We start from the raw sequence: 24,948 nt of genomic DNA, 5'->3' as shown, positions 1-24,948 counted from the left end.
ATTGGTTTGAAGCATTTATTCCTCTACAAATTTTTTCATTTCTCTTTCATTAGCCTTCCTTCTGCTAGTGTTTTGAATAGGCACTTACATATTAAATGCAGGCTTTTGCATCTTTTTAGCATCTTTTGAAATGCTTGGGTTTTTTAAAGCCACTACTGATATAGTAATTCCATTCTTTGTGACAACAATTATCGTGACTTTTTAAAGAGCTTACTGTATCCAGCTTCATATTACACAGTCAGGGAAGATCTTGGTACCAGGTGGCTACTGCTTTGATGCTTTATAAACTGAATTATTCTAAGTTCCTTTTGTAGGTTTAAATATGATCAAATTTTAGGAGGCAGCATTGTAAGAGACCCTAATTCTCTTTCAGAGATTACTTAGAACTTGTTGTATTTTGTCTCTAAGCTCAGGGTACCATGACTTAACCCTGTTTACTGTGTTTTGAACAGTACTTCCTTGTTTCATTCCTCTTAGGCAGAAAGAAGCAGAATGGCACACATGTTTACAAGCTCCTTTTCAAGCTGGTTTTTTCTTGACGCTCTGGCATATTTCCTTGTGCTGCTGTCTGTCCTCCTTGCTCTAATTTGGGCTGTGCTTGCCCTTTTTACTTGTGGGTCTCCTGTTCAGGAAACCTTTAGGGGGGTGTTGGGGTAGGAAGTCTTAACTGAGTTACCTAAATGCAGATATATATTACCATCCTGAAGGCACCCCATGTATATACACCACCAGAACTTTGGGAATCCCACATGTTACAGGATGTCAGGAAGGGCACTGTGGCATCTTAGACCTCACTGCATGTCTGCCTGGGTACTTGAATTTGATCCCTTTTTAAGCAGTTTGAAGACCTGTATCCAGACTTCCGATTTTTGCCATGAATATGGTGGTGCTGTTGAGGACTATGTTTATCCTGTGTTTTTGGCCATATTTCAAACACAGCCTGTAAATTCCACCTGTCTGTAAATCCCTCTGCAATTTTAACGAAGTTGTTGGATAGAATAACTTGTGTTAAGTGGGTGTCACCTTTTATTCCTGCCCATTGCAATAGGGGTGGAGTAGATAATCTTTAAAAGTCTTTTCCAACCCAAACCATTTTGTGACTCCGTGATTCCATCTGTACCTCTATTTTGTTGCTGTCAGCCATAAAGTAAAATGAGGCCTTGCAGACTGACTTAACTTGCCAAAATACTGAAGTACTAACGTGCATAAAAGCAGCTACATAAATGAAAGGCGTTTGTATTTTTTACTTGTTTCCACTATACAGAAAAATTAGGGTGAATTTAATGTGTACAAACATGTATTTTACAAGCCTCTTGCTAGGACTGCACCTGAAAGTAGGCAAATATTTACTATACCCAGAGCCAGAAGTATCTCTTCACTTCATTGAATATGGTGGCTTGTTGGCTCAACATTACCTTTTGGATAGAAAGACTTACTGAACTTCCTTCCTCTCTGCATTTAAAGCCTTGAATTCAAATTAAAGCAGTTGTGTTCTCCAGGCTCTTAAATCGTTCACCTCGTGTTGCCCAGTAAATCTGTGCACTGGTGAGTTGTGTGATCCCATTTCACTGCTTACTCACATCATTGATTACACAAGCAAAAATTAGTCAGAACTAACCTCCCAGGTCATCCTATTTGTGCCTTAGGTAAATGTCTTTTAATGTTTGTTTTCTTTCTGTCCATGTTTTTCATAAAATCATGGAGTTGTTAAGGTTGGAAAAGACCTCCAGGGTTGTCAAGTCCAACTGTTAACCCAGAACTACCATGTTCATCTCTAAACTCTGTCCCCAGGTGCCACATGTACATGTTTTCTGAACGCTTCCAAGGATGGTGACTCCACCACTTCCCTTGGCAGCCTGTCCCAATGTCTGGCCACCTTATCAGTGAAGAAATATTTCCTAATACCCAATTTAAACCTCCCCTGGTGTAACTTGAGGTCGTTTCCTTTGTGTTATCTCCTGTTACCTGGGAGAAGACATCGACCCTCACTTGGCTACAGCTTCCTTTCAGGCCGTTGTAGAGAACAATAAAGTCTCTTTTGATCCTCCTTTTCCCCAGGCTAAACACCCCCAGCTCCCTCAGCTGCTTCTCACAGGGCATGTGCTCCAGACCCTTCCCTAGCTCTGTTGCCCTTCTCTGGACCTGCTCCAGCACCTCACTGTCCTTCTTCTCTTGAGAGGCCCAAAACTGAACACAGGAATCAAGGTGCAGCCTCACCAGTGCCCAGCACAGGGGGACAATCACTGCCCTCATCCTGCTGGGCACACTGTTGCTGACACAGGCCAGGTGCCATTGGCTTTCTTGGGCACACAGCTGGCTCATGTTCAACCAGCTCTCAACACTGCTGTTTGTCATTTATCTGGGTTAGCTGTTAGCTGAGGGACAGGGCCAGTGTTTCCTTACTTGTCTGTACAGTGTTTAGCACACTGTGATCTCTCAGATGAGAGACATCCAGGTACTCTTGGATATGAGCTTTGTGCCTGAGAGAACAGTGCAGCAGCTGTGGCCTGCAGATGTGGAGCATGGCTGTTTCTCTGGGAGCAATGCCACGTTTTTCATCTTGCCTGGTAACTGTCAAGTCAAGGCTGAGCACATTGAGATGGATTTCAGGCTTTACCTTTCCAGCTGTATGGCTTTTTTCCTGACACTGCCTGCACACAGTCATCGTGAGGGAAATGTTCCTTCTCCTCCCATCCAGAGGGCTTTTTGCAACTTGCTATTCTGAAAATAAGACTTTTTAACCTTTTCTCATGGGAAGCTTCTTAGTAATATGTTACAGATTGTTCTGATCTGCACTTGGTAAGGTCGTGGCTTTGGTTGCTGCATAGACTGGCTCACGATAGTGGCATGATGAGACTTAATGTTCTGCTGCTGAGCTTCTACTGTCCAAATAGCAACCTGTCTGTTAGACCATTGTGTGGAGAAGGAACATCAATTTTATTAATCCCAGCGTGGACCAAACCATCCTGTGTATCTCCATATAGTAACTAGACCTGTCGGAAGCCTAAGCGTCTCTTAATTGCAGAGCTTCCCTACTTGGCAGTTCGTTACTGCTCAGGTGAAACAGCTAATGTTGTTATCTTTGTTTTACTGATAAGCAAAGGTTGGTCACGTTACTCTGCACTTTCCCCTTTGTTCCACTGATCTCTTTGTTTCACTCCTGAACTCTCTACACCTGTCAGTTCTCTGCTTTCTCTCACAAAGAGCACAGCATAATAATGCAGAGTCCAAGGGCAGGGAGAGCAGGCCAGGGATTCCTTCTATAAAGTAGTATAACCAAGGCTGATTCCCCCCTCCCACCTCACAAAGGTTTTATATATCTTAAGCAAGTTGGTTTGCAAACTACTTCTCTAAGTGTACAAAGAGGATTTGTTTTCTAGCAGAATTCTACCAGGCAGATTTGTGTGGCTTATTGTTTTCTGCCAGGCTTGGGTAGCTTAAAATGGATTTTGCCATCTTGGTGCATAAGTAATTTGATCCAATCTGAGTGATCTTCCAGAGTCCTGGATTTTGCTAATGGGTAACAATGATAGCAGCTTAGGGTGTCGTGTGCCAGTGTGGAAGCATCGACTGCAAATTCTGAAACACTGATTATGTTTCTGGCTGGTACAACATCACAACAAATTGTGTGATATTCCTTTTACTGTGCATCCTAATACACATATGTAACCTGAAACAGTTCTGTAGGTTTCTCACGTGCAGTATGGTTCTCACAAGTCCTAGTCAATAAGTTTCACTTTCATTGAAGCACTGACAGCTTTTTCTCTGTTTTTCAGTCTCCCAGAGTGAAAGAACCTGTACAGAATTCCGAGGTAAGTTCTAATAGACAGTGGCTTCCTGAAACAATGACTCCTAGTTATTGTTGGTGTTTCAAGGAACGTACTTTAATTGGGCTTTGAAAGCAATATTGTGTGAGGGAGAAGTTAGGGTATCTAGCTGAGCTCTGTTTGAAGAGCTCCCCACAAAAGGAATTCTTGGCTGTGTAATGCCAAGAGCTCTTCCTGGAGTAAGTTTGGTGTATGTCTTGTCTACTTCACTTGCTAAGGCAAAACTCTGTATATTGTAAGGTAATGAACTGGTCACAGGAATAATTTAAGCAAAACAGCTGTGTTTCCATTTCCTCTTTTGAAAAAACCCAACACAAACTCAACAGAACACAACTCTGAGATGTCTGGTTTGCGTAGTCAGATTCTCTGGTTTGGAACCAGAGAACTCAGAATCTGCTCAGAACTGTGAAAGGAATCTGTAGTAATATTTGATAGCAAACAAGGCTTCAGTTGCAATTTGTAGTCTTCCTTCAGTTCTGAACTGTTTCTTACATTAGGGATATTGGTATATCTTAATCTCTCAGTGATAGGGACTGCTTATCTTCCAGAGACTGTGCTGTGTCTGTCTTTTCCCTACCTGTGTGGAAAGATAAACAGAGCTGTCTCCTAGAAATTCGCCTTGGGTTGGGCTCTCCTGTTCTTCCTTCGTTTCCCAGAAATGCTTATAGAGGAGATCTTAAGAAAGACTATGGTTCTGGCACTGTAATTTGACATAAATTCTAAATTCAAAGAAAAAGCTGAAAACCAGGATGCCTTTGGGATGAATTTTCCCATTGTAACACATCCTTTAATATATATTGTGATCTGGAGGTCTCCTGCCAAGGTTTTCAATAATCAAGGTGATTTATATTTCTTACAACCCATCAGAGTAAGCTGGAGGGCACACTGAAGTGCCATCAAACTGACAGTTTTTTGGCTCCAGTGCCATGATCAGTTTCTCTGTTCTGAATAACAAGAGATAAAAAAGATTGAACTTTCATTTACCTCTTTTCCCCACCCTCAAATTACTTTTTTTTAATTTATCTTTTTCCCCCCAAGAGGCTAACTTAATATTTAAGTCCAATCCTAAACCTTGTCTGGTGTGTTTTGAAGAACCGTGAATTCACTTTTCATTGAATATCCAGATTGCTCTGACTCTGACTTTTCTGAATGGATCAGTTGTCGATAGTTATCTCACTGCTTTGCTAGGTTTTGTTCTCTGAAGGGAAAGACAAGTTAAAGCAGGGTTGCTCTGCTGTGACAGCATGGCTGCTTGGAACTGTAAGTAGGACTCGGATTCCGAGAAAGAGGGAAACTGGAGGATAGGGTGTTCTCATCCAACCTGGGATGCGATCTGTGTGCACCAGCCTTGCCACAGAGTGGAATGTTTGTCCAAGATCCACACTCATGCTGGTATCTTGGCTTCTTATCCTTCTTTACCGATGGGTAAAGCTTGCGAATGTCAGGACACGTTAAACCCCTTGAATGCCAACTTGGGATCAGTGTCAGCATCCTGGAGGCCTTGGAATGCCCCGGCATTGAACTTCTCTAAGTGATTATGTGGCAAACAAGCACTTCTGGGAAAGCTGGTGCTTGAGTCAGAACTCTTGAGTTCCTTTTCTCATTAAAACTCCTTTTTACTTGCAGCTCTTTCCGTCAGCTGAGCCTCCAGGTCCTTCACTCCCTGCTCCAGCACAGGCACCTACTCAACTACCTCAGGCTGCAGGACAAGCACCTGCACAACCTCAAACTGCTGTACCTCCACCTAGTCAGGCTCCTCCAGCAGCCCCAGCAGCAGCCCCAGCAGCAGCTCCAGCAGCAGCCCAGGTAAGAGCAGAAATCCTTCCTACCAGCTTTCAGGTGCACTTAGCTGTTCTGTTCCAGACATGCTAGAGTGATCTGAAACCGTGGAATTTTCTTGTCTGGAGTTGATTTAGTGCTGTAGTTTTCTGCACAAGGACAGCTAGTGCTTGCAAAAGAAGATGGTCAGTGTGGGTGTGGCAGTTTTTCATTATTCTTCTGTGGGTGAGCAGTGACTTTTTGTGCCGTTCAGGGATGAGACTGTGGCTTGAGGCGAGGTCAAAGGTAAGAAAAAAAGTCCCATTTAAGTGGTAGCTGCTTTTTCCTGGTATTTAAGGTGAAGCACAAACAGGCTCAGACTGTGTCTCAGCATCACTGGCATCTGTGGGGAAAAGTGGAGAGAAAAGTGAGAGAGAAACCAGAACCTCAGTTTTCCAAATGTCAGACTAAAATGGTCAACCCCAATCATTACTGAGACAGTTGGAACATGTCTTGTGGTTTGCTTGAGTAAAGCACTGCAGAGCTTGCTAGGCTGCTGAGTGATGGCACAGGTTTTATAAAAGACACTGATGTTCATATTTGTTGGAGTTGTTTGTTCATTTTTTGTGGGCAGAGTCTGTCACTGTTGGGGGCGGGGGGCACCATCAGCCTTTGGCAGACCCAAAGGGAAGAGACTTGGCAGTGCTGATCTGAAAAATAAATCTTAGACTTATTTCTTCCTATGTTTCATTAACTTTATTTTAAAGAATGTAGAAAGTGTCAAATAACACTGCAGTCAGCTCTGTTAGGAAGAAATTCTTTACTGAGAGAGTGGTGAGGTGATGGCGCAGGTTGCCCAGAGAGGTTGTGGCCTCTGTATCCCTGGAATTGTTCAAGACCAGATTGGAGGGGTTTGGGCTTGGAGCAGCCTGGTCTATTGGAATGTGTCCCTGCCCATGGCAAGGGGGTTGGAACTGAATGATCTTCAAGGTCCCTTTAAACCCAAACCACTCTGTGATTCTGTGTTCCCAATTACAAACCCATTAAAGACAATCCATTAGTCATTACACAAAACCAGTGGAGTTGTGGTCTGACATATTCTTGGCTACATTAGATAATGTAGCCAAGCTTTAATACTTAAATAAAGCCCTTCAGATATCTTGAAAAAGGTCCAGTGTTTAATCCCTGATTTTTTGCAACAGTTGAAACACCAGGAGCAGTGAAGGCTGGGACTTCCCTTTCAGTAAAATGAAGCAGCAGTGTTGGTCTTGGTGACAGTGTTTTGGTTTGCATTAGCAGAGTATCTTCCTCCCTGCCACTGGTGCCCAATAGCTTAGTTGTTGGTAGCTTGTCTTAAGATGAACTTCATGAACTTGTATCAGTGTGTTTTTCCTTATAGCTCTTAGTGTCACTATGCTTTTTTTATACCTCTTTATTGTCAATTTGTTCTTTACAGCTCTTCGTGTCTGTGTGTTATTCTTTATGGCTCCTCTGGTTCTTGTCACTTGCTGGTTACTGTTTTGCAGAGCTCTGGGCTTCTCCTTGAACCCTTGTTTGTTTTCAGTGACCTGGTAAAGCTTCAACAGCAATCAGGTTGTGATCAGAAGCCCTGAGCTGCATTGCTGGCCCAAGAGCACTGGGGAGCAAAATACTTGTCTTAAACAAAGGGTTATTTTTTTTTTCCTCTCATGAAAAAGCAAGTGACCTAGATAAAAAAAATCTTGGTCAAGACTTCTATGCTTAAATTATCAGCCTAGTGTTGTGTCTGTCTTGTTGCTACAGTTGTAAAATCCCTGCCTCAGAGTGTGCAGGTGACTTGTACAGTTGGGAAAGAGACCAACCCTTCTCTGTTTTGTTTCACTTTTTTCATGGATGTTGATTAACAATTAGTCCTTTACTGGAACTGTCACGAGTTCTGCAAAGATGGGCAACTCCTGCATCTTTCATACTGCTGCTGACCAATATAAAATGCTTTGATTACACATTCCAGATGTAATTATTCAGATGTAATTTAGAAGTGAGAATAGGCAGCTATAAAAATGGTTGTTAGATGCTCTTAAAGCCTTTGATTTCACCAAAAAAAAAGTAACCTAGAGTTATGCTAATCTGGCAATTAAATTATTTCCTAGGTACTCTTCACAATTATATCAGATTTTTAAATCAGCTGTTTGGGGCAGGGTTTAAAACACAGGAGGTCTTGAATACCCAAAAGCCTTTTAAAACCCAAAGTTTTAATGCAAAGCAAGCAGTCTTTTTACAGTTAGCACTTCTGTAGTCTCCTGCCCTTTTGTCATTTCTCAAAGTTTAGTAGCTTTTAATCTTTTCAAGACAATTGCAGAGACTCTCCTTGGATACTATTTAAGTGTGAAGTTCTCCCGTTTCATTAGTCCCATCTCTTTTTTCACTGTAGGTGATTCCAAGTTAAGCTAGTTAAACTTTTATTTGTATCTATAGTTGATCAAAGTTATCTCTAGTTTTAAAACCAGAACAAGGAATTATTAATCTGCTTTAAAATGATGTAATTATATTGCAGGCCCCACCTGCAGCTGCTGCAGCTCCGGTACAGGAAGACACGAAAGTCCCCATCAGCCTTGTACTAAGGTTAAGGTAAGGACACAAAACTGGCCTGTTCTGTCAAAGTGAGCCTGTGTGCAGAGGGACACTGGCAGACTTTTCTACCTCCTAACTGATAGGGTGGTGGTCATATGTTGTCTCAGCTTGGATTTCAACCACTCTTCTGAAGCCAGGACCCAGAAAAGCAGTTTATCCCAGCCACTTCAGTTTGGCAAAACCTGTAGCGTGGAAGAGGTTTTGATATTTGTTATAAACATTGCTAAACTCTAATGGGGTGGGAAGGAGGGATTAACTGGGTTCCCTAAGGGGGATCAGGGATCCAGGGGTTCTTGCCTTGTGCTTGGATCATATGGCAAAGCTTCAGATTTCAGTCAGTTCAGCTTTTACACAGTTCAAGGAGTGGATTCTGGTTTGTGTCCCTACAAATAGGCAAAATCTTTCTACACTCATTTCACACACTGACATTTCTCATTGGAGGAACGTGGCTCTCACCCCTGGAGGCATCCTCTTGGCCTGGGGCCTCTGGGCATCACCTCCCAGTCCATTCTGTAATGGGTGTGCATCTGCAGACAGTGGGTGTTTCCCTCCTCTGAAGCACGTGCTCCAAGGATATGCATCTGCTGATGGATATGAGTTGCTGAGACAGTGGAACAACGAGGCCTTACACCTGAGAGGTGGCACTTAGCTATCCTGGTTGGAGGTGGGCTGAGCTGCTTCCATATGCAAACCCAAGTGATTAGTTTCTTCCTTTGAGGGGGAAGGATGCCATGAGTTCATTTCACAAACTGATTATTCAATGACAGCACTTTCTTTTGGGCACTGATCATACAATGGCCTCTCTATATAAAATTCTCTTCTCTCCCCAGGAATTCAAAAAAAGAGCTCAATGACATTCGATTTGAATTCACCCCAGGGAGAGGTGAGCTGGTGGGACATTGCAGTGTGCGGGAAGGGGAAGTTCTGTGTTTGGTGTTGTGCAGTTGTGTGTATGGAACCCCTGTGTGAGTGTCTGTCCATGGTGCCTTCCTAAAGGGCTCCCTGTGGCTGAGCTTGGAGCTCTGCTGTTGAGAAGACCCTTCCTGTAAAACTGTTCATGGATTCCAGTGAATTCCAGTGAATTCACAGCTTAGCTCAGAGCTGTCTGACTGCACCTGGTGTGCACCCTATTATCTGTCTTTTGTAAAGAACACTTTTGCTGTCAGGTTTGTACCAGCTCCTTTAGGTTTGTGTGTGATGCCTCCATCAGCTGAGCCATCTCTGCTCTGTGGTGACGGCCCTTGGGTTTCTCCCCAACAGATACTGCGGACGGCGTGTCCCAGGAGCTCATTTCAGCAGGGCTTGTTGATGGCAGAGATCTGGTAATAGGTAATAACATGTTATTTTTTCTGCTCTAACCATTTCAGGTCCTTTTTTGCATGTTTAAAATGACCAGATTAGTGGGTGCTAGGAGAGTTTGCTGTGGCCTTGAGTCTGTACCCCAGAGTCTCTACACAACTGCTGTCAGTTCCAGTGGTGACAGTTCTGTGCCAGTACATGTGGGCAACCCCCAGTTCACAACAACATGATTTAATTGGAAACATTATGAAGCAAATGTTCCTTGTAATGCAGAATGAAGTCTAATTGATGCATTAGCTAAATCATTATCATCTGACACAGATGCATTGCCAAATCGCTGCACAAGCCTGTCCTGCTCACGGGTCCTGCTCAAGACAGGTCTGAGACTGGCCTCAGCCAGGCCTTGGGGTTTTGATTAGGGCTGGGGCGGGAAGTGCGAGGTGCACGTGCACTGGGGCAGCAGCACGAGTCGTGTGGGGGTGAACAGTTACCTCAGACAGCAGTTTGCTAAACAAACCTGTCCTTCTCTGCAGCAGTTGAGGCTTTTGAACTGTCAGCACTGCCAGTGTATTTCAGCTACAGCAAGCAAAAGTGTTCCTTATGCACAGGCAGCAGGATGTGGAAAGGCTGGTAGTGCAAAATTAACTGGATTTCCAGGTGCAGCTGGGCAGCTTAGTACTACTAATCCCACCACATCCTGGGAAAAATAAATACCTCTGAAAAAGTAGCAGCGTAATAATGGCAGCATTTTCACAGTTTACAGCTTTAGACTTAAGGAGATTGAGTCTAGTTGAGACCTAAACATTTTTTAATAATTGTAAAAATTTAAAGTTTGCTAAGAGGGCTGATGAGTTCGGGATGCTTTTCTCTAGCCTGTCCTAATATTTGCCCATTTTCTTTGTGTGTGTGTGTGTGATTTCAGTTGCAGCTAATTTGCAGAAAATTGTGGAAGAGCCCCAAGCAAACAGATCCGTCACTTTCAAACTGGTATTTATTCCTGTTCCCTAATTGAGCAAGTTGTCCCTTGCAAGGAGAAGGCATTGCATGTAGATGTCTACTGCAGGCATCTGATGTATGCACTCTAAATCCTCCTTCTCTCCCAGAGCTTCCTACTGGTTGTCTGACTGTGGGCAGTACAGGCTCCCTGCTCTCCTTCCTTACCTGGGTTAAATAAGTGTGAGATGATGTGCTAATAAAAGCATTGCTTTATCCTGGCTGATAAACGTATCAAAATGTTACAAAGGGGTGTTCTGGGGGCTTGGAATATACACTTACAGAAATATTTCAGGGCTAAGAATTGCAGGAACTCCTTTCTTGGAGGAGGAGAATGAGGAGGGTCCAGATGACATTGTTCCTGAGGAGGAAATGAGGGAATGAAGAAGAAAAAAGGAAAACAAAGAAGTGTGAGGCAAAACTGAGAGCAGATAGGCTTGGAGAGCTGAGAGAACTGCAGGTGAATCTTTGAGAGGAAATGAAATTCAGAGGTAGTTACAGTGGCTAAGGTTACTGGGAGTGAAGCAGTAAGTACCGTTACCTTTTGCTCTTTCTGTAGGGAGTTTTCACTTGTTTTGCCCCAGTTATTGCAGGTAGCCCCAGTCAGAGTAGACATTGGCAAAACTTCAGTCCCAGCCCTTTGTAACTTCAAAAAAAAAAAAAAGGCAAGAAAATGAAAGCTCTCAGTTTTAACTTCAGGCAGTGTGAGCTGCTGAATACAGTGCAAAGCTGCCCCGTGTCTCCTCCCTCCCCACACCCTGACACACCTTCTTGTGGTTTGCACTGGAGGGTAGAGCACGTGTGTTGCTATTTGGATCTCTCTTCCTTGTTTCAGGCGTCTGGCGTCGAAGGCTCGGAGATCCCCGATGATGGCAAACTTATAGGATTTGCACAGCTCAGCATCAGCTAAACAATGGTCCCAGGAGATGTTTCCCAACTGAGAACCCACATGTGCATATTCGTAATGCTTCTGTTAGCCTAAAAAAAAAAAAAACCACTACTGCCAAAGAATTGAACTACAGCCCCCTTCCTAGAAGCTTTAACATTTTCCTTAATAGGATCACAAACCTTCCTGAAATTACCGATGACGTTTACACCTTTTGTAAACAACTCTCATGTTTTTGTATCTGTCATCTCAAACATGCAGACCCAACACGTCATTGCCTGCATGTTCATTTTATTATTGCCTTACTTTAAAGAAAAATACTACTGAGTACGAAGCAGGGGGTTCCACTGCTCTGATGATCTTGCCTAAATGTTTGCTTACATGTGGTTTCATTTTTTTTTCCACTTGCTATTTTTGCACAAGTTTTAATACTGAACGGATCTTTTTTTTTTTTTGTTCTTTACCTGCTTCTCCTTCTATCTGAAACACCAATGTACATGTTGTTTGGGTCACCTGGAGTGCTGAGAAATCTGCTTCTCTTTGGCTGTGTGTTCTAAAACTGCTGGTTTGAATGCTTGCACCTGAGAAAGCAAGCTGAGTCTTAACCCACAGGAGGGAGAGCCGCCTTCCCTTGTGTTTGTGTTTTTGAGAAGTTCCTTGACTTTTGAGGTGTTAGAAGTCAGCTTCCCTTTGTAAACTGCCTTAATTTTTTTTTGTTTTTTTTACCATTTTGGTTCTCTCCACATGAGTGCCAGGCGTGGCATGAGGGCTGAACCTTTTAATTTACATTAAGCAGTCCTTCCTCAAAACTTCTTTCATCCTGCATCTTAGATGTAGTCTATTCTTGAAGCAGGCCAGTGAGGCATTGCTGCTGGTCTTTCAGATGATGAACACACAATACCCGTGGTCAGAGGGAGAGGAGATCTGTGTCACCCTGCGTTTGGAAAACATGCACTTCAGACTGTTCCTCCAGCCCAGTTCCGCCATGCCTGGCTGCGCAGCGAGTCCTCCCGAGGTGTTTTCCCAGTCCTTCGCAAAGTGGTACCCGTGGAACCGTCCCTGTCGTGTTTCACAGCAATAAAGAATCGCCAGCAGAGTGGTTGTACTGGGCAAGCGGGCGCCGGGCTGTGCCCTCCTGCACTGACGGCCTGGGCCGGCACCTCCTCGTTTGATCAGGATGTCACTGAAACCCCGTCACACACGTATTTAGCTTTTCTTTCTATGTGGTGTTGGAGTTGAGTTTCTACATGAATAATATAAATTATGCTCTGAGTTTGATAAGAGACACTTGTAATGCAATATGTGAATAATAAATAGTGTTGACTCTTTTTTTTTTTTCTTTTTTCTTTTTTTTCCTACTGTTTCACAGTTGGCCTTTGTAACTGCTCTTGGCTCTGGAGTGTTTTCTACACAGAAATTGTTAAGTCTGTAATTTACCACGCAGATGGAAACGCGTTTTGTTTCCATCAGCCACAAACAATGCAGAAACAGAGTGGAATGACTAGGTTCAATTAGGACTTTTTTTCATTTCCAAGTCTTCAGATGAACAATCTGTATTTATATCTTATTCTCTATGAGCAGCTGTGGAAGCTTCCGGAATGGTGCATGTTCTTTTTGTACCGCCCCTGTTGCTTTTAGCCTTGGGTGGATATTGGGTGTGTCCCCATGGGCTCTTTGCAGCCCCCTGGCTGGTGAGCGTGAAGGGGAGGGAGAGGAGGAAGAGGATTTGGGAGCGAGGGCATCCCAGGTTGTTGAGCAGATGCTCTCAAGAGCCCAGGAGGTGAGTGCCTGATACCAGGGAGTTGGTGATAGCTGGGTTTGGCCAAGTGCATGTGGCACCTCTGGCACTATTCCCTGTTGTGTGACACAAAGCACTCCCCACAGCATCCCCCGCCGAGCTGCTTGGCTTGGGAAGAGCAGGCTGGCACTGTGATTTTCGTGTCACCCTGTGCTCAGTATGGATTTACTGGAAACCTTTAGGATACAGAGACGAGGTAGTCGTGGTACAGTATTATTTCCCCCTCTGCCTGCATGCCATGGGGACCTCCTTGTTCATTTGTGTACTGGTGCTGAGGAAGGTAGGACTCAAACTGCTCAAATGGAACAATGCAGCATCTATTTATTGTTATTCCCCACCTTCCCAAAGCCAGGACTTAGAGAGCTTGAGCTCACACTAACCCAAGGCTCCGTAGTTCTTTAATGGAGAAAATAAGTCAGGAAGAAATGGATGGGTTTTGCTCTATAGATCTCCAGATCTTTTGGGTAGGGATCCAAAGTATTTACTTGGGCTATTACAGTGCTAGACAACTGTCTTTTCTGATGTTGTTCCAGTAAGTGCCAATGCTGTTCATAATTGTTTTCCGGTGTCATTAAGAATTTGGTTTTTGTGCAAATCTGAACCTGGAAGCAGGTGGTAATTTTAAGTTAGTTCCTACTTTTAAGGACAATGCTCTGTTAATGAAAACGGATCCTCTTCACAACTTTGGTGTATTGTAGATTATAATGAAAGATGTAAAATATTCAGGCTTTTTTTCCTTTTTTGGACTTTGTATTTTACTGCATGTCTCTAATTTTTAATCAATAAAGAACAAATTGTCCATTGCCAGGTGTTTGGTGTGTGGCTTTTATGTCACTGGGTTGGATGGTGTGTCTTGGGGAAGGGGTTTGTCCGAGAGGTGTCTGCAACCCCTTGGGCATTTCTGTTTGGGGTGGTGGGAGGTTTGACAACCCCCAGGAAGACTTGGTGGGGAAAGGGAGATAAGACCAGGCTGGATGGGGCTCTGGGTAATGTGATCTAGAGGAAGAGGGGTTGGAACTGGATGATTTTTAAGGTCCATTTCAACTCTTAACCTGGATGATTCTGTGCTCTGCAGGAGTTGTGTGCAGAAGTGGAGCCAGGAGGGCTCTTAAGATGTTGTTCTGAGGGCTTGTCTGCAGTTGAGAGATTTGCTCCAAGGTCTGCATGCCTTGTGCCAGCTGGGAATGAGCTTCCTCTGTCCAGAAACACCTCAAGGTGACACAGTCTTGTTTTAAAGTGGGATGATTTACACCCTGAGAAGCATTTGGAGCATGAACTGCATTCCCTCCTCTCCACCTCCACAATAATTGTTCTGTCTGAATTTGAGGCTTGGGGGCAGACGTGATCCAGAGGTATCTTCCTTTGTTTTCCTTCAGTATTTCTTGTTCACCTTCCACAAATTTTTAGAAGTGAAGGGAAATGTTGCCTGAGAAGTAAAAAAATCCCTAGTATTTCTCACAGGAGGTCCTTTTGGAAATTTTTCCTTAATGTATTTCCTAATACATGGAAACCTGTCTCCTCTTACGAACATCTCAAAGGGGTCCCAGGCAAATGCTGTTCCTCCATCAGGGAATGACCTGAACAGTGCTTGACTCGTGTTCTCCATTATGAGTTTAAGGCATTTGAGCTGAGATTTGTGAAACCTGCCTCAGGCAGCGTTGCCCTGTGTCAAATTTCTCCAATCCCTGTACTTCTTCAAGTCTTCCTGCATATAACCCTCACCATTCTGTGGGGTGGGCCAGAACTGGTGGGAAGGGTGGACTTGCCATGCCTGACTTGCTTGTGGTTGCACGGGGAAGTTGCAAAAATGAAGGAAAAGGCAACTTCCATCACCTGGGACCACAGTGAACTGACTGCCCTTCCTTGTCTGAGGCTCTGCCCATCCCTTTATTCCTCTGGGCTTTTGGTCCCTCTGGTCCTTGCTTTTCTAAATGGTTCAGCAAATGCAGCCTTTGCAGTCACTGTGGAGAAGAGCCTGTTCCCCTGTCAATGCCACTTGGCAGAGGGGGTGGCCCAAGTTCTCTGAAACGGGGTCTTTCTTCCCCAGCCAGCCCTGGATGTTCGTGGGTGGCAGAGGGATGATTAATATATTACATGGTGTACTTGTGGTGACAGCCTACGACTGCAGAGCTTATCTGAGGTTTAAACATTAATTCCCGCCCTCTGGGAAGTCTGTCCCAGCACTGTCCTGCTCCAGACACAGTTACCAATGTCGGGCGTCGGGGAAATTTTGAAAGCAATTGGCGATTTTGGGCCATTTCAGAAATGCCTGGTGCTGCTCACCTTGATCCCCTGCCTCAGCGTGGCTTTCCACCAGTTCTGCCAGCTTTTCATGGTTTTGGATGTGCCCCACCACTGTGACACCAGCTGGATCCTCGCTGTGGGCCCCAACCTGACGCAGGAAGAGCAGCTGAACCTCACCCTGCCCCGGGATGCGGACGGGCAGTACGAGCAGTGCTCCATGTACTCCCCAGTGGACTGGGACCTGGACTCCATCGTGGCACACGGCCTGAACACCACGCAGAAGTGCAGCAGTGGCTGGGTGTACCCCTCAGCAGAGCCACCATCCCTGCTGACCGAGGTCTGTAGTCCCTTTTTGAGGTGATGGGGACGTGGAAGGGATGGGACACCCAAACCGCTGCCCTGTCCTGCGGTTTCCCCAAAAGCTGCTGCCTGACCATGGTGCGGCTGGGCTGGGCTGGGCTGAGGTTTGCATCACATGTATTTTGGGGAAATTGGCTCCACCATCCAGCCCCGGGTGTGGTCCTCCTGGAGAGGCTGCAGGCAAAGCAGGCTGTGATAGAGGGGCCAGTGTCAGAGCCAGTGGAGAGATGAATCACTCCTAGTGCGACCTTCTGGGTTTCCCTACCCCTCTGCACACAAGGGGTAACCTTCTAACTTAAAATCATAGAATGGTTTGGCTTGGAAGGGACCTTTAAAAATCATCTAGTCCAACCCCCAGCATGGAAGCTGGTAGCTGAGGAAGAAGCTAATTTAAGATGAGGAGGGTAGATTTAGATTAGATATTAGGAAAATATTCTTTCTTGTGAGTGTGGCAAGGCACTGGCACAAGTTGCCCAGGGAAACTGTGAATGTCCCATCCCTGGAAGTGCTCAAGGCCAGATTGGATGGGGCTCTGAGCAACCTGGTCTAGTGGAAAGTGTCCCTGCCCATGGCAGGGGGTTGGAATTAGGTGATTTTTAAGGTTCCTTCCAACCCAAACCATTCTATGATTCTATGATCCCCCCTGTGTTACCCTTTCTATAGATGCCCTATGGTCACTGGCAGTTGCTGAACTGCTTGTCCCAGGAATCCTTTCTCCTCTGCGAGGGCAGGAGGCCTGGGAGGAATCAAACTGCTGGGACTTCTGTCCCCAGTCCCACCTGAAGCAAAATTTGCTAATCAGGAGGTTCCCCTGGGGAAGCCTGGACTGGGTAGGGGGGACTCCTGCAGGTCCCAGTGCCTGGGAGAGGGGCACCACTGAGTACCCCAGGGACTTGTCCCACCTCTGACTTGTCTGCCCTGTGCATACTGTGGAGATCACATCCTGGGAGGGGGAGATCCAAAAGCATCTGTTTGTCCTTTCTCCAGTTTGACCTGGTGTGTGACAGGAAGGACCTGAACGACATTGCCCAGTCCATCTACATGGTGGGGCTGTTCCTGGGATCCATGATCTTTGGGCCGCTGAGTGACAGGTGAGGAGACACAACCACCCACCCAAGGTGTGTGCAAAGCCAGCACTCTGGTCTGAGCCTCTCTGGACGCTGCACCCTGTGCATTTTGTCAGTGCTCCTCACTCACAGGGACCCTGACCAAAGTCCTCGGGTCCCATGAGGACATGGCCACATAGGGAAGGGAAGGGAAGGGAGGGGGACACAGCATGTGTGCACAGCGTCCTTCACTTCTCAACCCAGAGTGTAGTCTGAACCTTATCACCCTCCAGGATGATAAAATCACTTGCATAACCTGCTGGGCTCCTCCCCATCCCCACAGGGTCTCTGCAGATACCGACTGTGTCTTCCTTCTCCGCAGGATCGGCCGCCGGCCAGTCATTCTGATCTCCATCTTCCTCCAGGGCTTGTTTGGTCTGGCAATTGCCTTTGTGCCCCATTTCTATGTGTACATGGCCTTCAGGTGTGTCGTGGGGGCTTCAGTGTCGGGGATCACCATGACATTACTGACCTTAGGTGAGTGGGATGCCCTTGTCCCGAGGCAGACGGATGTGGCCTGTCAAGGTGCAATAGGAAATGTCTATGAAGAAATAAAAATCATCATGTGTGACTAGAAAAAACACTGCAGCAAGGACAGGTTGTGCTCTGCACTGTTTTTTGGCACTTTGGCATCTCCTCAACCCTGAGTGAGAACCACAGGGAGCATCTCTCCCCTGCCTGTGCTCAGAGGAGGGAAAAGGGACAATGTCCCAGCTCAGGAGGCCAGTGCAGAGAGAGAACCCAGTGGCTCTGGGACATGATCAATTTGGGTTCCAGCTCTGCCCCAGTCAGGGATTCTGTGGACTCTGAGATCAAAGATGTGACATATTTGAGCTTAACATCCTCCTGAAGAGGACCAGGACACTCTGGCAGTATGGAGAGGTGATGCATCCCATGTAACACTGGTGACTTGCATGTGTGACTGATGCCAGAGCTCCAGCTGCTGGTCTCTAATCCTCACCTCCAGGAGGGCTCTTCTCCAGGGGAAACACCATGTTTTTTTACAGGGGAAATCATTTATATTGATGACTCTGAGCCTTTGTTCTTCTTTGCAGCCACAGAATGGATTGGCGTCTCCTCCCGGCCTAAGGCAGTGCTTACCTCTCACTGCTGTTTCGCCATTGGACAGATGATTTTGGCTGGCTTGAGTTACGGGATTCGCAACTGGAGGCTGCTGGAGATTGCAGGATGCGCTCCTATATTTGCCTTTTTCTTCTTCATTGGGTAAGTGGGATGTGGACAGAGCTCCTGCAGTGTGAAGGGTGGGAGTGAGGAGGCAGCAGCAGCTCAGCACCAGGATGGGTCTTTCCCATCACAGTGCAGATGCTACAGGAGATTCTGCAGAGCTCAGCACATCTCCCTGGGCCACTGGACTGCTGAGAGCAGCAGCTGCTTTGCTTCATAACATCAAATGTGGCCTTTGGAGCCCAAATGTAGGGCATTTAGACCCGCCCCTCCCATGGGACGCCCACTGCTTGTGGGTGTGGTGGCAAAGGGCTGTGGGGGAGCTCCGCGGGTCAGAGCAGCGTGTGCTGAGCTCCCCTCCTCGGCAGGGTGCTCCCAGAGTCAGCTCGGTGGCTGGTGACCAAAGGCAGGATGGAGGAAGCCAAGAAGCTCCTTCAGAAGGCGGCGGCCACCAACAAGTGCAGCCTCCCGGCAGGACTCCTGGAGCAGGTACCTGTCCGGGCACAGGAACCGCTGCGTGTCCGCAGAGACTTCCCCTGCACTTGGGCTTGCACAGCCCCTGCAGCTCAGCCCAGCCCATCAGCACCTTTCCATGCCCGCTGGGGAGGAGCTGGGGATCACTGGGGGACTCCAGCTCCGGCTGCCATGGACACAGACGAGGGCAGGGAAGAGGCACAGCTTCTGCTGAGGCTCAGCCTGGAGCTTCCTGCAGTCCACTCTGGGCTGTGCAAAGGACTGAAATGCTTCCCTGGCTTTTGTCCTGGGAGGACTGCAGGAGTGTGGGTCATGAGCATGTGGTCTCTGTTTAGTCTGTGCGTTTCCATGCATAAATGCCAGAAGGGGAGTTACCTCCTGGCCCACCCCAAAGCTCCCACATTGGGGAAATGTTCCTCCTGAGGAACCTCTTGGTCACCAACCCCTTGCTGGACACCCAGAGCACAGAGGCAGGAGCCCCCCATGGGGCTGCCCTTCCTCCCAGAGCTGTGAGGGTCAGCAGCCTGACTTGCTGAGGCTTTCCATTGACTGCGGATGGAAAAGCAGCTGGCCATGGGTTACCTTTGCCTGCTTTGACTCTTTGACTTCCTTTATTTTGAAGTTGAAGCCTGAGAAACAGATCAAGTCTGGAAGTGTTCTGGATCTCTTTCGGAAGAGGCACCTCCGGAAGGTGACTTTGATCATGTCATGTGCCTGGTAAGACATTCCCTGCTCCCCTCTTTCCATACTTCAAGGTGAAGAAAAGAAGGGATTGATAGTCATTCACCTTGTGGTTTTTGAGTGTTATTGATGGTTGTTTCTGTTTCTGGCTGTTTAAGGCGCTTTGTGGTTTGTGGGATAGGTTATAGCACTTCCACCTTTGGCGGTCCCTTGGTATTCCTCTGGTTTTACATCCCCTTAGAAGTGCTGTGGCTTGGTCAAAATGTCACTGGAGATCAATATTGCATTTCCTCATGGCTAATAGATGTGCTCAGAGCCACTCTGCCTTGATTTCAGGTTTGTGAACAGCTTTGTCTACTACGGGCTGAGTCTGAATGTGACAAATTTTGGCCTGGACATCTACCTGACCCAGCTGGCCTTTGGAGCAGTGGAAATCCCAGCCCGTGTTGGTTGTATCTTCACTCTGCAGTGGTTCGGGAGGAGGAAGACCCAGACTGTTCTCCTGCTGCTGAGTGGCCTGGTGTGTCTGATCATCACTGGCATCCCTGAAGGTGAACAGCCTCATTCCCTACTGAGAGGGCACTCTCTGGGACAGGGAGCCACAGAGCCCCATCCCTTTCCTTGCTGGTGCAGGTCCTGTTCTCCCAGCCAGGCTGGATTCATTCCTCAGGGCCTGAGCTGTCCCTGGTGCCATGGCCATGTTGGACTTGGTTAATCCCCTAGGGACCATTCCAATCAGCAAACCTGAGCTTGCCAGTCATTAAAGCAGAGGGTAGAGTTGAGCCCAGTAGGCCACCTGTCAGCAGAGCTGTCCTCTGGGAAAATTAATACCTGGGGAGGTGAGATGTTGGATGCAGAGTGTGCTGAAGGTGCCACTAGGCCCGAGCTGCTCAGTCCATGCTCAGGCACTGTCGGAGGTGATGGTGCCTGCAGGTGACACGGTTGTCACTGTGCATCCCCATGGCCAGCTGTGAGCGGTGCTGAGCCCTCCCTCATCCCATAGCAGTGGTCTCTCCTCCTCCCCTCAGACCAGCCCGTGGCAACCACTGTCCTGGCTACCATTGGCAAGTTTGCTGCCTCAGCCTCCTTCTCCACCTCCTACGTCTACACGGCAGAGCTCTTCCCCACGGTTGTCAGGTGAGGTCTCCCCACACACCGGGGCTTCCCTCTGCCATGGCCGGTGGTGCTGACGGCTCAGGTCGTCCCCCATGGCCACGTTCAGTCCCACAGTGGCCCGGGGTGGCTGGTCCCTGCCCAGCCCCCCGCTGCCCCTCGCTCCCCAGGCAGACCGGCGTGGGGCTGTGCTCGATGTCGGCGCGGCTGGCCGGGGTCCTGGCCCCGCTGGTCCGGCTCCTGGGGCAGTTCCACGGGGCCATCCCCATGGCCATCTTCGGGAGTGCCCCCGTGCTGGGGGGGCTGCTCTGTGTCCTGCTGCCTGAGACCCGCGACACGGAGCTGCCGGATGACACGGGGGACGGACAAACCCCCACTGAGGTGGGCTCCTGTTGCGGGGACACGGGGTGCCAGCACATTGCGTGGGCTGGGAGGTTCTCAGGGGGTTACAGTGGTGGGAGGGCAGGCAGTGGGACTTCCCCACTGTGGAGGTAGGCGAGGAGACCCCATAACCGTGCCCATGGTTGTCATCCCTTCGTTCCTGTCCATGGGATAGAATGGCTGGTGCTCCACTTGCCTCACTCTGCCCTCCTCAGGGAAGGGCTGGTGCCTCGTTGTCATGCCCTCTGGATTTCAGCCTCTCATAACTCCCACCCCCATTTCCCATGGGATCAGGTGGAATTGCACTCCAAAGCAATTTGCTGCCCTGCTGGGAGAAGGGTGTCCACAGGCACCCGGAGAACAAGGCGGGATTAGGATCCAGGTTGCTGAAGGCTGCTTGTCTCGGGGACGGCTGCCATCAGCTCACAGGGCATCTTTCTGAGCTTTTACACCATTTTACACCCTTTTTCCTTTCATTAGGTCTGCGAAAGTGGCACCAGAAGCTCTGAGAACGGACAGGTGAAAGGAAAGGATGGTGTCCAAGTCAATGAGTGCACGAAGACCACTTACTTCTAGCTGGGTCTGCAGGTGTCTGTAGCTGAAGGCAGCCGGGTGCTGTGTGGGCACTGAGGACAGGCAGGGTCTCCACCACAGGACACCACCACCACTCAGGCCATCACTGCCAATTCTTGGCTCTCCTTGTCTTTTTTTGCCTTCCTGTATCTCCCTCTATAGCTGGTCCTCAGGCACTGCATCCTGTCACTGGTGTCCAGCAGTGCTCCCGCTGGAGAAAATCGGGTGCATTTCGTATAGGGGAAAAAACCCAAAGAAATCAAAAACCAGGATGGGGACGTTTTCTCTTCATTCTTCCTGTCTTGTCTCCAGGAAGGTGAGACTGTAAACTCTGTCCAGTGAGACACCTGCACTGAATAGAGTTGCAAGAGAGAACTGTGCTCACTAACAAGAGAGCTGGAGCAGATGCAGCACTGAGAACATTCTCACTCTCGCAAAAAGGAGTGATTTATCTTGTCTGTCTAGCAAGATCTCTCTCATAAAAACACTCCTTTTTATTCTTTAAAATTTGAGATACTCAGCTGAGAAAAAAAAAAAAAAGATGTGATGGAAGAAACAGCAAGCAGGGAACAAGGACATCTAACAGGCAGATGAATTTTCACCTTTATGCTGATGGCTTTAAATTGATGCCTGTTGTGGTGCTTTGGGCACGGGCAATGGTGCTGTTGGGCTGCAGTGTAGGACCAAATTAATCGGTCCATTTCAGGAAACTGAGATGTTGTGGCAGCTGGGCTCTCAGAAGAAAGTGCAAATCTTTCTGGGAAATATCAGGTTTTTCTACTCTGTTTTAGTCTATTCCTTCTTGGCTTATCCATTTCTGTCTTTAAATGATTTAGGAGCACTTTTCCTTATATTGTGAAAAAAAAACCACAGGTGTATTTCCTGTGCTTACCTTTCTCTTATCTCCTGTCCCTCAAGATAACAGTCTTTTTCCATTAGTTTGGTACAGACCAAGCATGGAAGTTGCACGTGGTGGTGCTCCATCTTTGTTGTACAGCTCAAAGGCTATTTTCTGATAATGTCAAGAAGCTTTTAAAACAGAATATTCCTTCTCTCTGTTGTGATGCCCGCGTGTTTTCCACGGACCAAAGTACCTCATGGATATGCAGTTTGATGAAAAGAGAGTTTTGTATAAAATCGGTGCCACGTGACAATGTCCTGCCAGGGGGGACTGGCTGTGGTGCCCTCTTCTCTCTGGGACTGCTTTTCAGAGGATGTGCTGTGGTTCTCCTCTGCAGTGCCCTGAGGACAGAGGAGCTCAGTCCTTTGCCCAAGGGCACTCTTTCCTTGGAAAAGGCTGTGGGCTGCCTCCTTCAGGCTTTTATGGAAAACAAGGCGTGGAAGGTAAAGGCTGGGGGAAGAGCTTGGAGCCAAATGTACAGTTACTGAGGGAACCACGTCTTCTTTTGGGAATTGTGCTCTGAGACTCTCTCTTTTTGCTCATTTCGTAAATAAAGGTGCCCAAGCAGAGCTGAGGTACTTCTGCTTCCATCTCATTCATGCCTCCAGTAGGCTGAAGATCCATTTCATAGAATCCCAGAGTGGTTTGGGTTGGTGGGGACCTTAAAGACCATCCAGTTGTCAAAGCTTTGTCCAACCAAGCCGTGGCTGGAGGGCTGTGGGATGGTGCTGAAGGTCCCAGTGGTGAGCCCATGCCAGAGACTCCATGAGGTGTTTGCTAAGACATACCAATTAATGTCCAAGCCTTTCTTAGGACACTCCTATGTCAGAAATGGGAGTGAGGCCCTGCTCCTGCTCTTACACCCTCACTTAGGCCTGTCTGTATTTCAGGTCACAACCTTTTGGCCTCCATTTCCCCTTTGGAGGAGACCCCAATTCATGTATCAGAGCCTTCCCACTGCTGAGGAAGCTGGATAGGCAAACCCAGAGGTATCTCAGGCATGGAGGGGCAGCAGAGCCTGGCCTGGCCCTGTTCCCTGATGGAAGCTCTGGGCTGAAGCAGCTGCTGTTGCCAGAGGAGCCCCACAGGCACCACAGAGACAATTGGGACACCTTTGGTGTCAGTGACACCAACCAACTGTGAGGCAACCCTGACTCCTGGCTGTGGGGCAGAAGTGCTAGGATCCTTGAACTTCCCTTTTATCTGGAGGACATTGCCCTCTCCTATCACCTGATCCCATGCTGGGAAAGCCCAGGTCTGTGAGCAGAGAAAAGTTTGCAGAAAGGGACCCAGCAGGGAACGGCTGAGGAGGTGAGGAGATAAGCATTAAAGCTGCTCTCCTGAGTCTGGGCAAGGAGTCACAGAATCATAGGTTCCTTCATGTTGGAAAAGACCTTTAAGGCCATTGAGACCAGCCATCAACCCAGCACTGCCAGATCCACCACTAAACCACATCCCCAAGTGATACATCTACGTGTCTTTTAGATACCTCTAGGGTTTTTGACTCCCCATTGCCCTGGACAGCCTGGTCCAGTGCTTGACAACCCTTTTGGAGAAGAAATTTTTCCTAATATCCCATCTAAACCTCCCTTGACACAACTTGAGACCATTTCCTCTTGTCCTTTTACTTGGGAGAAGTGACTGACCCTGGCCTTGCTACACCCTCTTTCAGGTAGTTGTAGGGAGCAATAAGGTGCCCTCTGAGCATCCTTTTCTCCAGGCTGAGGCTCCCCCCAGCTCCCTCAGCTGCTTCTCATCAGATTTGTGCTCTAAACCCTTCCCAGCTCTGTTGCCCTTCAGTGCCAGAGCTCAGATCTTGGAAACGCCCCCTCTCCAGCCGTGACCAGGTTCCATGTGACTGTGGGGTGATTCTGTGCACCAGAGCCAAGGCACAAAATGAAAATCACCTTCAGGCACATCTGGCCTGTACTTGGGACCCCCTGGCCTTCAAAACACCACTTACTACATCACAAAGTGATAGAAACAAAAGGATGCATCAAACCTGTGTGACAAGACTCCTTCTGCAACCAAGAGTAGTGATGTTGTTTGGGCAGATGACTTCATGAAAAGACTCCAAATATGTTCTCTGCTTGCAAACAAGTTAGTTCAGGAGAGGAGCTCACCCTTCTCTTTCTTTTCATGACAACAGATGACACTAAAAAGTCATGACTCAGCTGTCATCAGCCAACCAATTATTAAAGGCTGACCATGATGAGAAAAGCTGCCCAGATGCCCACAGAGTTTAATTGACATTGAATTGCAGCGTACTCCACACAATTCAGAAAGCTTCCACAGCTGCTATTAGAGAAAATAAATACAAGTTGTTAGTCAGAAGACTTTGAAAAAAGAAAAAACTCCTTAGTGGACTAGTCATTCTGCTTTAACACTCTGCTTCTGCATTGTTTGTGTCTGATGGAAACAAAACGCGTTTCCATCTGCGTGGTAAATTACAGACTTAACGATTTCTGTGTAGAAAACACTCCAGAGCCAAGAGCAGCTACAAAGGCCAACTGTGAAACAGTAGGAAAAGAAAAAAGAAAAAAAAAAAGAGTCAACACTATTTATTATTCACATATTGCATTACAAGTGTCTCTTATCAAACTCAGAGCATAATTTATATTATTCATGTAGAAACTCAACTCCAACACCACATAGAAAGAAAAGCTAAATACGTGTGTGACGGGGTTTCAGTGACATCCTGATCAAACGAGGAGGTGCCGGCCCAGGCCGTCAGTGCAGGAGGGCACAGCCTGGCGCCC

At 47.3% G+C, this 24,948-nt stretch overlaps 2 protein-coding genes across 3 annotated transcripts in view; both read left to right on the top strand.

Moving 5' to 3' along the window:
* Window positions 1–13,974, top strand: part of OXSR1 (oxidative stress responsive kinase 1) — a 90,129-nt gene extending 76,155 nt beyond the window's left edge. The window contains exons 12-18 of the mRNA XM_050319421.1: window positions 3,777–3,812; window positions 5,454–5,633; window positions 8,119–8,192; window positions 9,026–9,078; window positions 9,456–9,524; window positions 10,417–10,481; window positions 11,323–13,974. Coding sequence (XP_050175378.1) covers window positions 3,777–3,812; window positions 5,454–5,633; window positions 8,119–8,192; window positions 9,026–9,078; window positions 9,456–9,524; window positions 10,417–10,481; window positions 11,323–11,397 — 552 coding nt within the window. The 3' untranslated portion in view covers window positions 11,398–13,974. The remainder of the gene's footprint in view (window positions 1–3,776; window positions 3,813–5,453; window positions 5,634–8,118; window positions 8,193–9,025; window positions 9,079–9,455; window positions 9,525–10,416; window positions 10,482–11,322) is intronic.
* Window positions 13,975–15,361: 1,387 nt separating this feature from the next.
* LOC126642080 (solute carrier family 22 member 13-like) lies at window positions 15,362–22,744 on the top strand. Of its 2 annotated transcripts, none has more exons than XM_050319408.1 (10): window positions 15,362–15,752; window positions 16,763–16,866; window positions 17,204–17,358; window positions 17,937–18,105; window positions 18,435–18,555; window positions 19,163–19,257; window positions 19,558–19,772; window positions 20,250–20,358; window positions 20,509–20,715; window positions 21,196–22,744. In XM_050319408.1, the coding sequence occupies exons 1-10, from the start codon at window positions 15,381–15,383 to the stop codon at window positions 21,236–21,238; spliced, it is 1,590 nt and encodes a 529-aa protein (XP_050175365.1). In that variant the 5' UTR covers window positions 15,362–15,380; the 3' UTR covers window positions 21,239–22,744. The 2 variants fall into 2 exon arrangements, with proteins under 2 accessions (XP_050175365.1, XP_050175355.1); XM_050319398.1 differs by having other exon boundaries at window positions 20,505–20,715.
* The last annotated feature ends 2,204 nt before the right edge of the window (window positions 22,745–24,948 follow it).

Source organism: Myiozetetes cayanensis, unplaced genomic scaffold (assembly GCF_022539395.1).
Source record: "Myiozetetes cayanensis isolate MyiCay16 unplaced genomic scaffold, myiCay2020 scf1, whole genome shotgun sequence".
Lineage (NCBI taxonomy): Eukaryota > Metazoa > Chordata > Aves > Passeriformes > Tyrannidae > Myiozetetes > Myiozetetes cayanensis.
Note: the sequence above shows the minus strand (reverse complement) of the source record. Positions and strands in the feature narration are given on the sequence as shown.

Bases quoted from the DNA above. Each gene is read 5' to 3' on its own strand.
- LOC126642080 (XM_050319398.1), top strand. From the start codon at position 15,381: ATGTCGGGCGTCGGGGAAATTTTGAAAGCAATTGGCGATTTTGGGCCA. The intron at 15,753-16,762 runs GTCTGTAGTCCC...TCCTTTCTCCAG, and splicing joins CACCATCCCTGCTGACCGAG to TTTGACCTGGTGTGTGACAG. The intron at 17,359-17,936 runs GTGAGTGGGATG...TCTTCTTTGCAG, and splicing joins CATGACATTACTGACCTTAG to CCACAGAATGGATTGGCGTC.